Source organism: Hippocampus zosterae, chromosome 8 (assembly GCF_025434085.1).
Source record: "Hippocampus zosterae strain Florida chromosome 8, ASM2543408v3, whole genome shotgun sequence".
Taxonomy (NCBI): domain Eukaryota; kingdom Metazoa; phylum Chordata; class Actinopteri; order Syngnathiformes; family Syngnathidae; genus Hippocampus; species Hippocampus zosterae.
In genome coordinates this window covers 4,275,239-4,289,749 of record NC_067458.1, presented here as the reverse complement: position 1 = coordinate 4,289,749, position 14,511 = coordinate 4,275,239, and the positions used below count along the sequence as shown (strand labels likewise).

The window sequence follows — 14,511 nt, the reverse complement described above, 5'->3', positions numbered from 1 at the left end:
CGTCAGGTATTTATCATTTCACAGAATTTGTGTAATTATAATGCAGTACAGTAAATACTTAAAGTGTTTTACTGGCTCTGTTACACAAGCCCCGATTTCACAGTGAGTGAATACATTCATGAGTACACTGAGAAGCGCTCTGCATTATTTCATTATGTACTTTTTGTAACATTTTTGTCTGGCGGTGTCCTGTGAGAGGTTTCTCATGTTAAATATGTGATTTGGCTCATTAAGGTTGATTTAACACTGGCTTTTGGGCATGTCTGAGTGAGGAGATTATTTGTGTGCATTTTGACTGATGTCGGGAAAACACTGAAAGAAAAAAAAACAATCAGGCAAAAAAACAAAACAAAACAAAACAAATAACATAACTTTATTCAAAGAGTAATATTTATTGTTTGTGCCTTAGGGTCATGCAAGATGTAGAGCCGGCCCTGATGACAGAAAGTGATGACAGGCCCTGATGACAGTCTATTTCTGTGTGGTTGACTGTCAGGGTAATGCCTGTTCTTTCATCAACAGCACATTTATGGGCTTCGGGACTGGTCTTGTCCCAAAGGACTGCGGTTTCTCTCTTCAGGTCTGACGATGCAGCACAAAACTGTCTGTTGATGTTTCTTTTTGTGCGTCACGTGTGAGCGACTAATATAATTCTTCAACTACTAAAGCCAGTCTACTTATGTATACGTTACCTCCCCACCTATGCATATTTTCTTGACTCTAGGATTGTCACTCTCGTCTTTTCTTAGTTCCACGCACAAAAATCATGTTTACAATTCAGGATTTTTAAAAATTGTTGCGCTAAATGTTCAAGTGTAAAATCTTCATGTTTTAAAATTTGCACACACTGAAGCACTCGGAATCGGTATTCATTCATATCTGCTGAAACATACAAACCTCATATGTCTAAACTGACTTTTTTACCTTGTGCTGTTTCCACTTATTTTCTACATAAAAGTTGCAGTTTATTTTCTCTTGTAAATTGTATGCATTCTGCCCAATATTTAGTTTGACATCTAACAGTTGTCCAAATGAGAGGGAAAGAGTTTTTGCTTGAAACTGTTTATTTGTCATAAATGTTCATTCAAATTTCTTTCAACAAAGCATCTCAGTAGATTTTTTTAGCCTGACATAACTCTATTAGCTTAACGCTAACAGAGAATGGGGAAATGCCGTAGACAGGCTAACACAAATGGACATCAGTTTTTAAGCCATAAAAGAAGCATAAAACTGTTTGTAACATACAAATTGAACATCCAACAAGTACAGCATAAAGCTTATAAAGCTTAGGCTAAGGTGAGCAAACCAGAGGGTGTTTTTATTATTATTATTTTTTTAATGAGCCTTTTTTAAATAACTAAAGAAACAATTGGGTGCATCCTATATACCAACGCATTCAACAGACCAGAATTTACAGTACCGGTAATCAGATTACCTGTTGCATTTGAATTTACTATGAACTTGAGCGAATGACTTTCACTCTTGATCTCATAAATGTTCTTATTTATGACGGGACAGCAATTCTCATAATCTTTACACAGTCAGATAAAATATAAAGTCAGAAGATTGAATGCTGCACAAGACCCATTTCTTATTTTCCTTTGCTTCGTGATTGTTGTAGTTTGTCCTTATACTTTTGTCCATATAATCAACTTGGATTGATGATCAAGTATTGATTTCTGGTCAGGTTAACACTTTTCGGAAATGTTTTCCCCAATTCTGACAGAATCGTGGGGCCAGCTTCTCTCTTCATCAGAACAGTGTTAACTGCGTTGCCGGGGGGAAGCGGCCCTACCACACCATAATACCCGCACTTCTCACTGACTGTGCATCTGAATCCCAAAAGCCACAACTTCTCGCCTCCTTGGGAGTAATGGGCGCTTTGATGCAACCACAAGGACACATTCAGGTATGGAGTAACAAAGACCCAATTTACAATGAGTGATTCCTCGCTGAGATCAGATGTACAAAAACCTTTGTGGTCAAAGATGCTGATGAAAGCATTTGTTGACTTGAGGAATACAACAGGTTAACAATTCGACATTGCATTGAGCAAAGCCTCATTGAAAATTGTACGCTTTGTGAATATTTTTTTTGTGTTCCAGCTGTTTCGTGTGCGGATGAAACAAATCCTACCAGCAAAATGCTTCAGTTTTGTGGAAATGGACAATATAACAAAGCTTCAAAGTTTTTTTGTATGTGTTTAGGTGTTGTTTAACATGTTGGAGTTTGGGATGAATCCACAGCAAGCACTCGATTCACCAAGAATATTTGTACAATATGATCTCAAAGGTAAATATGACGACAATAGCCTAGCTTGGGTTAAATAGTCACCCGTTAAGAAATAGCGTTATTATAAAAGAATCTGGAAATCACAAAGAGAAAGCACGGTGATTCCTAAATGACCTGTTAGGTGTAAATGGGAATCTCAGTCATTGTTTTTCGATCCTGTATTTCTTATTCACGAGGGACCAGGCCAAGGTGCGCACCCCACCTCAGAATCAGAATCATCTTTATTGGCCAAGTATGTAGAACACACAAGGAATTTGTCTCCGGTATAACACGCTGCATTAGTATCATCGTAAACAAGGACATGACAAATAGGTATGCAAGGACATTTCGTAATGTAAGTGAGACAATGTGCAAAGTATCAAGCAGAGCTAAAGTGATCAGTGGTAGAATACAATACGATGACAGTTTGTACAGTTGGTGCAGAAAATCATTGAACCATTTTAGAGTGACCAGTAGCAGTATTTGTAGTACAAGAAGAAGTGACTGTTTCGGGAGTTAATGGCGAGAGGGAAGACGCTGTTTAAGTGTCTGCTGAATTTGGTGCGCATGGATCTGTAGTGCCTGCCTGAGGGGAGTAGCTGTAAAAGGTGGTGGGCAGGGTGCGGGGGATCCAGGAGGATTTTCTGTGCCCTTGTCTTGATTCTTGCAGTGTGCAAGTCCTCAAGAGTGGGTAGGGTGGTGCCAATGATTTTTTCCGCCGTCCTAACTGTCCGTTGAAGTCGGATTTTGTCCTTTTTTGTGGCGGCCCCAAACCAAACCGTGATGGAAGAACACAGGATTGATTCGATGACTGGCGTGTAGAACTGTCATAGCGCCTCCTGTGGCAGGCCATGCTTCCTCAGCAGCCTCAGGAAGTACATCCTCGGCTGGGCCCTTTTCAGGATGGAGATGGTGTTGCCTTCCCACTGCATATCCTGGCAGACTGTGATTCCCTGGAACTTGAAGGTCTCGACGGTTGACACAGAGCAGTTGGATAGTGTGAGGGGCAACTGTGGAGAAGAATGTTTCCTGAAGTCCACGATCATCTCTACAGTCTTGACCATGTTCAGCCCGAGGTTGTGTCGGCTACACCAGAGCTCCAGCTGGTCCACTTGTTGGTGGTACGCAGACTCGTCGCCGTCTTTGATGAGACCGATGACCGTGGTGTCGTCTGCGAACTTTATGAGTTTGACAGCTGGATCTGTTGAGGTGCAATCGTTTGTGTAGAGGGAGAAGAGCAGGGGAGAGAGGACACATCCCTGTGGGGCTCCAGTGCTGGTGGTGCGTGTTGATGATGTTGTTGCTCCCAGTCTCACCTATTGTGTCCGTCCTGTCAGGAAGCTGCGGATCCACTGGCAGGTCGTAGGGGACACACAGAAGTGGAGAAGTTTGGAGGTGAGGAGTTCCGGGATGATGGTGTTGAACGCAGAGCTGAAATCCACAAACAGAATTATTGTGTAGGTCCCTGTGCTGTCGAGGTGCTCGAGGATGTAGTGCAGACCTATGTTGACTGCGTCTTCCACAGACCTGTTTGCCCGGTAGGCAAACTGGAGAGGGTCCAGGTGACGTTCTTTAGGTGGTTCAGCACAAGGCGTTCAAAGGATTTCATGACCACAGACGTCAGGGCGACAGGCCTATAGTCGTTCAGTTCCGATGTTGCCGATTTCTTGGGAACTGGGATGATGGTAGACTGTTTGAAGCAGGATGAGACCTCACACAGCTCCAGGGATCTGTTGAAGCTTTGTCAGCACAGACTTTCAGGCAGGAGGGGGACACTTTGTCAAGCCCCGCAGCTTTCTTGATCTTCTCCTGCTTGAAGAGCCGTCTCACGTCCTGTTCGTGGATCTGTAGTGGAGAAAAAGAGGGTGGTGGGGTAGATAGAGTAGTTTCTGGTAGAGGTGGGTGTGTGGGGGAAATAGGGGTGTCCTTTTCAAATCGGCATAAAAACATGTTTAGTTCATTAGCAAGACCCTTATTGTTCACTGTTTGAGGGGATGGCATTCTATAGTTAGTGATTGCTTTCAGGCCATTCCATACAGATGCAGAGTCGTTAGCAGAGAACTGTTTTTTCAGCCTCTCTGCATAGCTTCTCTTAGCGATGTTAATTTCCTTTGTCAATTGGTTTCGGGCGTGTTTGTACAGTGCCCGATCTCCACTTCTAAATGCGGCCTCATTCTCTTTCCTGAGTTGCCCGAGTTTGGGAGTAAACCATGGCTTGTTATTGTTGAAGGAGCGGAAGGACTTCGTTGGTACACACATGTCCTCACAGAAACTGATGTATCAATCATGCTACAGTGTCTGTGTATTCATCCAGTATGCCCGTTGAAGTTTCAAAGACGCCCCAATCAGTGCAGTCTAAGCATTCTTGTAGAGCTAGCTTTGCTTCATCTGTCCATTTTTTCACAGTCTTAACAACCGGTTTAGCACATTTGAGTTTCTGTCTGTATGTAGGTATTAAGTGGATTAAATTGTGGTCAGAAAGACCCAATGCTGCACGGGCGACCGATCGGTATGAATTCTTGATTGTTGTATAGCAGTGGTCTAGAATGTTGCCTTCTCTGGTAAAACAGTCGATGTGCTGCTTATATCTGTTAATTTCACGGTTAAGATGTGCTCTATTAAAATCGCCCAAAATGATCAGCATTGACTCTGGGTATTTTAGTTTGAGTTTGTTTACTTGTTCGGCTAGCGTTTGTATCGCCGTGTTAGCGTTAGCTTGTGGCACAATGTAAACACCGACTAGTAAAAAGGAGGTGAACTCACGTGGCGAGTAGAATGGCTTGCAGTTTAAAGACAGCGACTCCAGGTCCGGGCTGCAGTGTGCGTCGAGCTTCGTGACATCAGTGCACCATTCTTCGTTGATATAGAAGCAAATCCCACCACCTTTCGATTTCCCTGATAGCTCCGTGTCGCGGTCGGCACGGAGAAGGCGGAAGCCGGGTAGATGTAGCGCGGAATCCGGGTGGCGGTCACTGAGCCAGGTTTCAGTGAAGCAGAGCGCTGCAGAACGTGCAAAGGTTTTGTAGGACTTTGTGAGGAGAAGAAGTTCATCCATTTGTTTGGCAGAGATCGTAGATTAGCAAGATGGATCGATGGGAGCGGGGTTCGAAATCCGCGCTGCCGGAGCTTGACGAGCACGCCGACTCGCTTCCCCCTCCTCCGGCAGCGTTTCCATGCTCCGTACAGTGCAGCCGCTCCGCCCGCGATTAGCTCCGAAAAACCTTGTGGATTTTCGTGTGTTGGTGAAAAAAGACAGAGCGTAGACTCCACAATGCGCAGCAACTTTTCCCTCGTGTAAGTAAGCTCAGGGTCGCCAAAAACTAACGAAAATGACAAAAACAGGGCCAATACTAGGGAGCGTCTGACTGAGGCTGTTGGCGCCTGATGCCTGCAGTCAACTGAAATAGGCTCCAGATTCCTATTGTCCGTAAGGATAAGCGGGACAAAGAAAATGGATGCGTGGTTAAATCCAATTTTGCCATTGCAATCATAAGATCTTCGCTGAAGTAAAGAGGATACCAACAAGCGTGTGAGAGAGATTAAGTTGTCTCACCTCACCTCCACAAAAAAATAGTCCAAGATTATTCACCTTTCCTGGTGATTTCCCATTACCCCCCATTTTTTTGTGGATAGTGCATAATGAATGTTTGTCAGTGTATATGGAAGTATTTTTGGGGTTAAAAAAATACATGTATATATTTGTTTCCCCCAATGCATTTCAATGTGTGTGAGTTATAAGCAAATTTTATTGATTCGCAGGCCCTCTTGGTCCCTATAACCCACAAATAGTGTGTGTACACTATATTTCATGATAATACTACTGTAACTTGAGAAGTATTAGAATGTTTGGAACACCATCTGTCTTTTCTTCATTCACGCATACCCACTCATACATTGGTTGTCTCTCTGCATAGAAAATCAATGGTCTGTGAATTTGGAGGAGGGAATCGACCAAGAGGTGGCTGAGGTTCTAACAAGACGAGGTCATAAAGTCAACTGGCCAGTCATTGGTACTTTTTGTCATTTGTTGTTTGCACTTATTTTTGACAGTTTATTTCAGACAATTTGTTGGTGGTAATATCACCTTATCTACAGAAAACTGTAGTGAATACACCCCAGGTGGAACACATGTATGGTATGAATCCTGATTTTGCTGACCAACTATTCTTCTATTCTTTATTTCACCATCATTTTCATCCGCTTATCTAAGGTCAGCTCACGGAGGCAGCAGCTTATGTAGGAAAGCCCAGACTTCACTCTCCCTAGCCCAGGGGTGGGTCAACTTTTTGGCTCGGGGGCCACATTGATTTCTAAATTTGACAGGTGGGCCAGGTCAGCACAAGATATGGTACATATAAAAAACTTTATATGTTGACAGTCCATACCAAACATCATCAGAACAAAAGCATTAAAGTATTACCATACTTTTTTTTAAATGAGAACAGTGACACAACTATGGTATATGTCCTGTATGAACGTCCAAGTATGTTAACAACATACATGTGTGACAACACAAGCAACAAAGTGCAACAATATACTGTCCAAAAACTGCAGCATACAGTACAGGTATATGACAAAATCTAACAAAGTTAGTTACTATTTGCTACAAAATGAGATGACTAAAAGACCTGGTGGCTTTCTTTCCACTCACTCACTGTCTCGAACTTGACCTCCCCTCGATCACCACACAAGACAGTGTTGCTCAGCTGATGTCGTGGAACGAACTTTTGAACCCAGCCACGGGACGCTCCGAAGTCTTAGCGCTATGGAACTCGATTGCTCTCTTATTAGTGGTCCAGTTTGCGGAAAGTTTTTCGCACGATAACAGTCAAACCATTCCAGGAAACGTTTATTTACTTGACTGTCTGTCGAGCCGCAAGCAATTCACTCTGAGCATGGAAACAAGTCTTTGATTTGAGTCTTTCATACTCAAAGCGTCTCCTGAATGTTTCATACTTTGTAACCTTCTTCGTTTAATCAGATACACTTCACTTTCTCTTCCGCGGCCATTACTGTTCCTCTTCGTTTGGATGCCATGAACTACAGGACATAAAATTTTTCGCTATTCCAGTAAAACTCACTGCAATAAAGAGTGACTTGCATGTAGCTGTTTTGGATCCAATAATAGAAAATAGCGGCACGGACACACTTATTCCGTCGTATCGAACGGGATTTGCTTGACTTGGTGCTACTGCGGGCTTCCATATCGTCTCCCCCCTCCCTCCCTATGCTCTGCAACTTCAAGTAACTGCGCCACCTGGCTTTGAAATGCCTGCCATTACAAGTCCAAATGAAATGAATGCAGTCGTTGACATCGAACCTTAATTGTTTACCAACCTTCGGCGGGCCGGATTAAGAAGACCAAAGGGCCGGATTCGGCCCAGGCGCCGTAGTTTGCTCACCTCTGCCCTAGCCACTTCCTCTAGCTCGACCTGGGGGATCAGGTGTTCCCAAGGGAGCCAGGAGGCATAATCTCTCCGGCGTGTCAAAAGGTTGCCCTTGGGGTCTCCTCTCAGTGGGACACGCCCAGAAAACTGTATACAGTAACACTTTATGAATGTGGAATGAAAAAATTTAATGATACAAAACTAAGAAAAAACCCACCCAAAAATCAGTTACATTTTTTGGTTATATTGAAAAACAACATTTAATTTTCTATCCATTCGTGATAAAATAATTGAGAAAATGAAAGTATTGATTTCTTAATTTTTAGCTAATTTTAATTGGAATTTAAATCAATGAGGAGTTTCACTTTCGTCACCCTTATGTTTGAACGTAGTGTCCGTTATGGACAGTCCATGACAAACAGAGAAGTCCAGTAATAAAACACTACTTGGGTTCTGATCATGGGGGCCGTTACTCCCAATCACACCCTTCCAGGTTTTACCGTCATTGCCCACATGAGCATTGAAGTCCCCCAGCAGAATATATTAAAATGTAGTACGCTCAACTTCATCTTGTTGTTTTTATATTTTTGTGAGGCATGAATCCTCCATATCTTCCATGTTATGGTATTAAAATGTAATTTCCCAATTTCCTGTACAAACACTATTTTGAAACAGTTCATTTTGAAACCCATTCATGACAAATAATTGACGATCCGCTTTCATGAAATATGAATGTCAATGAAGTAATTCCTAAATAGAATGTATAATTTTGTTTCGTACCTCTCTCAAAATGTTCCTCTTTTTGACAGACAAGCAGACATAGAAACAGCGCTTTCTCTGGCTTTGTAAAGAAATAGCCTGATCCAAGTAATCCATGAAGAAACACTTGATTGACAACCTGTTGTAACGTTAATCCAATGTAACCCGAGTTGGCTGTTGCCATGCAGCTGTTATCCTGAAATTTTCCAATTGCCATCCTGCCCCTGGGTACAGCTTGGTGACAGACAGCTGGATCTCACGTCATCCATTTATTTATTTATTGTGAATGCGACATGGCATTTTGAATTGACTCTTACCTTGTTGCTTGTTGTGCGGAGGCTCTAGCCATTTTTGTTTCATAAACCCAGGTCACAAGAGGTCGCAGTTTGGGAGGGGACAGATCATCACAATAGGGGATTGGTGGAATCCATTGGCCAGCCACAAGGATCATCCAACCAGGGTGTTGTGGGCAGGATCAGATCCCCGATCAGATGGATGTGCGATGGGATTTTAGACTGCTTCAGGTAATTCATTTAGTAAACAATTACCGTATTTTCTACACTAAAAGGCGCACTGGATTATGAGGCGCACCTTCAATTAATGGCCTATATTTGATTTTTTTTCATATATTGCACGCACTGGACTATAAGCCGCAATATACAATGCATCCACTAGATGAAGCTACAGGTACGTCTTTGTCCGTCTCCGTGGCTACTCGAGAGGCGTTCATGACCGCCTCCAAAAAACGTAAATTAAGAAAATGGAAGACTTTTTGGTGCACCCTATAGTGCGGAAAATACGGTAATTCAGCCACTGCAACATGCTAGTTTTGGTTGGATTTATGCCAATTTCACACTGCCCATGAATTATAGCATCAGAGGCAGTAAACGGTAGCGGTACGATTGAATATATACAATACAATACAATACATGGTGATTTATAGAGCGCTTTCACAACAGCGGCAGCTGTAACAAAGCTCTTAACAAAACAGTTAACATAAAGTAAAATAATAAACACAACACATAACATAAAACACGGACAGTCGTGCAGTCCTAACCACGTCACACGCTTTCTCAGTAAACTTCTGATTCTGCTACTACACTCAGCTTCAACTCCACTTCCAACAGCAATACCTTAATGCAGTAAAATCGAGAGATTGACAAACCCAATAGAACACCTAATGGAATGTCTAACCATTGAAATACATAATAAAAAGGCATCAAATATCATCATAAGTTGCATCTATAGGACACCAGGATCATGTATTGACACATTCAATAAAAAACTAATAGATATGCTCAGTTACTACAACGATAAGAAAACACGAATAATATGTGGTGACTTTAACATTGACTTATTAAACCCAAATGGACACAAAAAAACAACTGACTTCATAAATACTATGTACAGCAACAGCCTTTTCCCAGTAATCCTGAAACCTAGCAGAATAACAGTTGACATGGCCACATTAATAGATAACATATTTATAAATAAGATCGATCCTAAAATGGAAAGTGGACTTCTCATTAATGACATAAGTGACCACCTACCTGTCTTTGCAATTTTTCATAACTATTTTGGCAGAAAAGCAAAGTCAACAACTCACATAACAGAAATAAGACGAAGAACCCAACGCTCCATCAATGCTTTTAAGCAAGACCTAGAAAAACAAAACTGGACTGAGGTCTACTCAAACGAAGATCCAAATACAGCGTTTGAAGTATTTCAGTCTCCCATAATGTATATATAATATAATATAAGTCTCCTTATATGATAAACATTTTCCATTAACTAAAGTCTCCAAAAAGTTTTAAGACCCAAGTAAGCCATGGATAATGAAAGGCATAGAAAACGCATGTAAAAAGAAAAACATTTTATATAAATTGTTTTTAAAATTGAGAACTGAAGAAGCAGAAAAAAAATATAAGACCTATAAAAATAAACTAGTAAATATTATAAGAACCAGTAAAAGAGATCATTATCATGCACTATTAGAGCAGAATAAAAGTAACACACAAGAAATGTGGAAAATACTTAACCAAGTAATCAGAAATAGTCCTAAAAAATTGATTATCCATAGTATTTTATCAAAGGCAAAAATACTATTCTAGAATAGTTGCAGAAATAGCAACTGAATTTAATGAGTATTTTGTCAAAATCGGCAGTAACCTAGCAAAACAATCCTGATCCAACAAACTTGTTTGAAATAGATAGATACATAGAAAAAAACTCCACCATGATGTTCCTTACTGCTGTAAAACAAGAATAAGTATCCAATATTGTAAAAATAAAAAGTCAACTGATTGCTTTAATATTGATATGACAATAATAAAGCAGATTATAGAATATGTAGTGCGACCTTTCACGCACATATGCAACCTGTCATTCAAAGCTGGTATCTTTCCATCAAAAATGAAAATTGTTGAACTTAAAAAGTTATTCCAATCTATAAAAGTGGAGAAAGACATCTGTTAACAAATTATAGACCAATATCACTACTACCACAATTTTCGAAAATATTAGAAATTTTCCCGCAGACTTGATAGCTTTATACAAAAGTATGCGCTGTTAAGTGAGAATCAAAAGATATGGCATTATAAATGGATAAAAAGTTATTTAGAAAACAGATATCAGTACGTGCAGCTCAACAATAAAAAAACTAATCAACTGAAAATCACTCATGGAGTTCTTCAGGGGTCAGTGCTTGTTCCAAAACTATTCATCTTATATATAAATGATATCTGCAAGGTCTCAAAACAATTTAAATGTGTCCTATTTGCTGATGATAGGATGGCAGGACACTTCTAAGCGAAGAGGAGCAAGAAGCAAGATGGCTAGAACACTTCAGGGAGGTTCTCAACCAACAAATGCCTCCCGTGCTCTTCAATTTCGAACAAGAGACACCAGCTCCAGCTCTAAATATTACATCGAAAAAGATATCCGAGACTGAGGCTGCCAGAGCAATTAAGGGCCTTAAGAACAACAAGGCACCGGGACTCGATGAGGTAGCTGCCGAGCTGTTGAAACATGGCCAAGACACTGTTGTGGAGAGCCTTACACACCTGTTCAACCTGATTTGGCATGCTGAAGAGGTTCCTGCCGACTGGAGACGTGGGGTCATTGTCACGCTGCCTAAGAAGGGAAACCTCGCAGACTGCAATAACTAGCGGGGCATTACACTGCTGTCAATCCCCAGCAAGGTATTCTGCAGTGTTCTGCTACATCGCCTTAAAGACGAAGTGGATAACATCTTGAAGGAAGAGCAAGCCGGTTTCAGGAAGGGAAGGTCTTACACCGAACAGATCTTTACCCTTCGAAACACTTCAGATACCACTCAGGATCAAATATATCGATTTCAAGAAAGCCTTCGACCTTATCCACCGGGAGTCACTGTGGCAGACCGTCCAGCTGTATGGTGTACCCCTCATGTACATCAACATCTTCAGGTCATTGTACCACAACTCAAACTGTTGTGTCAAAACCAACAGTTGCACAACTGATGATTTTAACATTGTCACTGGTGTAAGAAACGGGTTGCATTCTGTCACCCCTACTCTTCATCATCATAATTGACTTTGTGATGAGGAAGTCCATCACAGGGGCAAAAGTTGGTCTTAAGTGGGGAGGGAGCAGACTAGCTGACCTGGAATTTGCAGATAATTTGGCTCTGTTAAGTCACACCCAGCCCGCACTCCAGGAGTTGACCAACAATCTGCATGAACACGGAGTTACGGTCAGTTTACGAATTAGCCAGGAAAAGACCAAGGCCATGGCCATCGGACAGCACCAACACCTTCAACCACTCACTCTACACCAACATGACATAGAGTACATTGACAGCTTCACATATCTTGGGAGTAACATCTCAAATACAGGTGGTGTGGAGAAAGACGTCAACAGTAGACTTGGTAAAGCTGCGGGAGTGTTCCAACGCCTCCACAACATCTGGTCATCGAAAGCCATCATTATGACCACCAAGCTACGCCTCTATATGTCAGTGGTCATCCCAACAGCGATTTACGCCTGTGAGACATGGATGAAGACAGCCAATATTACCAACAAGTTCGATGTCTTCCATCGGCGTTGCCTGAGATCCATCCTGAGGATCTCATGGAGAGACCACATTACCAATGATGAGCTGATGAAGAGGGCAGGAGTAGCTGAACTGTCAGACATTGTCTCTAAAAGGAGAAGGAAAATGATTGGTCACGTACTCCGACTGCCAAGAGAGAGACCGGCAAGTGTGGCCATGGACTGGATGCCAGAGGGTGGAAAGAGGAAGAGAGGTAGGCCAAAGAAGACGTGGAGACAGACTGCCAAAGAAGACCTCAGTGAGATGGGACAGTCAGCCTCAGTCAGCTGGCATGGAGCAAGAAGGGTCGCCAGTTACCGGAACAAATGGAGGAGACTGTCGCCCAATGTTCCAAATAGGAACTAACTAACTAATTTGCTGATGATACAATGTCCTGTTCTGGAATAAATTTGAAACAGCTCCTGACAACTGTAGGAAACGAATTAAACAAATTAAAAACGACAGAAATAAATTGTCACTTAACCTGAAAAAATCGAAGTTAATTTTTTTTGGCACAAGACCAATCAAACACCAAGCTAAAATTATGGTAAACTCAATTGCGATAGAAAGAGCGTATGAAACCAAGTTTCTCGGATTAGTAATAAGGGGTGTTCACACGGCAAGATTTGGTCCGGTGCTACGCCGGGGCTGCCCCAGTAGCCCCGGAAAACAGCTTACACCGGACCAAATTTGATCCACCTGAGGGAGGTAGTTTAAAAATTTGCTCCAGAGCAAATGCTCGTTTGCGAAGAAGCACCGGTGTAAATTTGTGTGAACGCAACTGGGTTAAATTTGCTCCAGAGCAAATGCTTGTCAAGAGTTTACGTACGGCGAGAATGCGTTGCTTTCGTGCTCTGTCGGACTTCCGTCCGTTTGTTTTAATAATGACACAAGACTTGGCTGCTAACATCTTTCCTTTTGTAGGAGACTGTCTCGGAGTTGTCTGTGTAGTTTGTTCATTTGTTGTGTGTTCACAACCCCCCAGCCCCCATATAATTTATTTTGTGATTTCCTCTCGTGATTTTCTGTTTGGCGCATTACGTGTTTGCTTTTCAGAGTGTCATTGAAGTCATCGTTGATTTATGTTTTCGGGGGCGGTCACTCTCGAGCAGAAGGCACGGAGACCGAGAAGGACGTGCCTGTCCAGTAGTCGCTTGAGTTGTGTATATGTTTTAAAAAGAACCAACACGACAGCTCATTTGTTTTCTGTCGTTTTGTTCCGCTGCAGAAACTGCCGAGTGAAAGCAAGTGGGGTTGCACCGACGCTGTGCCGGTGCTGACACGCTCAGCGGCTTTGTACGTGTGAACGCTCCACACAATTTGCAGCGGTGTAAAATATATAGTATATTCATTCATTCATCTTCCGAGCTGCTTGATCCTCACTAGGGTCGCGGGGGGTGCTGGAGCCTATCCCAGCTGTCTCCGGGCCGTAGCCGGGGGACACCCTGAATCGGTTGCCAGCCAATCGCAGGGCACACAGAAACCAACAACCATTCGCTCTCACACTCACACCTAGGGACAATTTCGAGTGTTCAATCAGCCTGCCACGCATGATTTTGGAATGTGGGAGGAAACCGGAGCACCCGGAGAAAACCCACGCAGGCCCGGGGAGAACATGCAAACTCCACACAGGGAGGCCGGAGCTGGAATCGAACCCGGTACCTCTGCACTGTGAAGCCGACGTGCTAACCACTGGACTACCGGGCCGCCTATATAGTATATATATATAGTAAATATATATATACCAAAGTGCAGCCTGAGGGTGAGTGTTTAGCATTTTTGTAGTTGGCCACAATTTTGTGGGACAAAGCACAGCTGACTTGATTTCCGGGCAATCGAAATAGCTCCCCTCATTCCCATCAATCCATCCATCCATTTTCCACCGCTTATCCGGGGTCGGGTCGCGGGGGCAGCAGCTTTAGGAGGGAAGACCAGACTTCCCTCTCCCCAGCCACTTCTTCGAGCTCTTCCTGGCGGATCCCGAGGCGTTCCCATGCCAGCTGGGTGACATAGTCTCTCCAG

General features: G+C 42.6%; 1 protein-coding gene across 1 annotated transcript in view; it reads left to right on the top strand.

The window, feature by feature from the left end:
- LOC127605670 (glutathione hydrolase-like YwrD proenzyme) overlaps window positions 1–9,554 on the top strand; it is a 30,589-nt gene extending 21,035 nt beyond the window's left edge. The window contains 7 exon segments of the mRNA XM_052073433.1: window positions 410–464; window positions 467–580; window positions 1,727–1,909; window positions 2,208–2,292; window positions 6,186–6,281; window positions 8,786–8,941; window positions 9,524–9,554. Coding sequence (XP_051929393.1) covers window positions 410–464; window positions 467–580; window positions 1,727–1,909; window positions 2,208–2,292; window positions 6,186–6,281; window positions 8,786–8,931 — 679 coding nt within the window. The 3' untranslated portion in view covers window positions 8,932–8,941; window positions 9,524–9,554.
- Window positions 9,555–14,511: the final 4,957 nt, after the last annotated feature.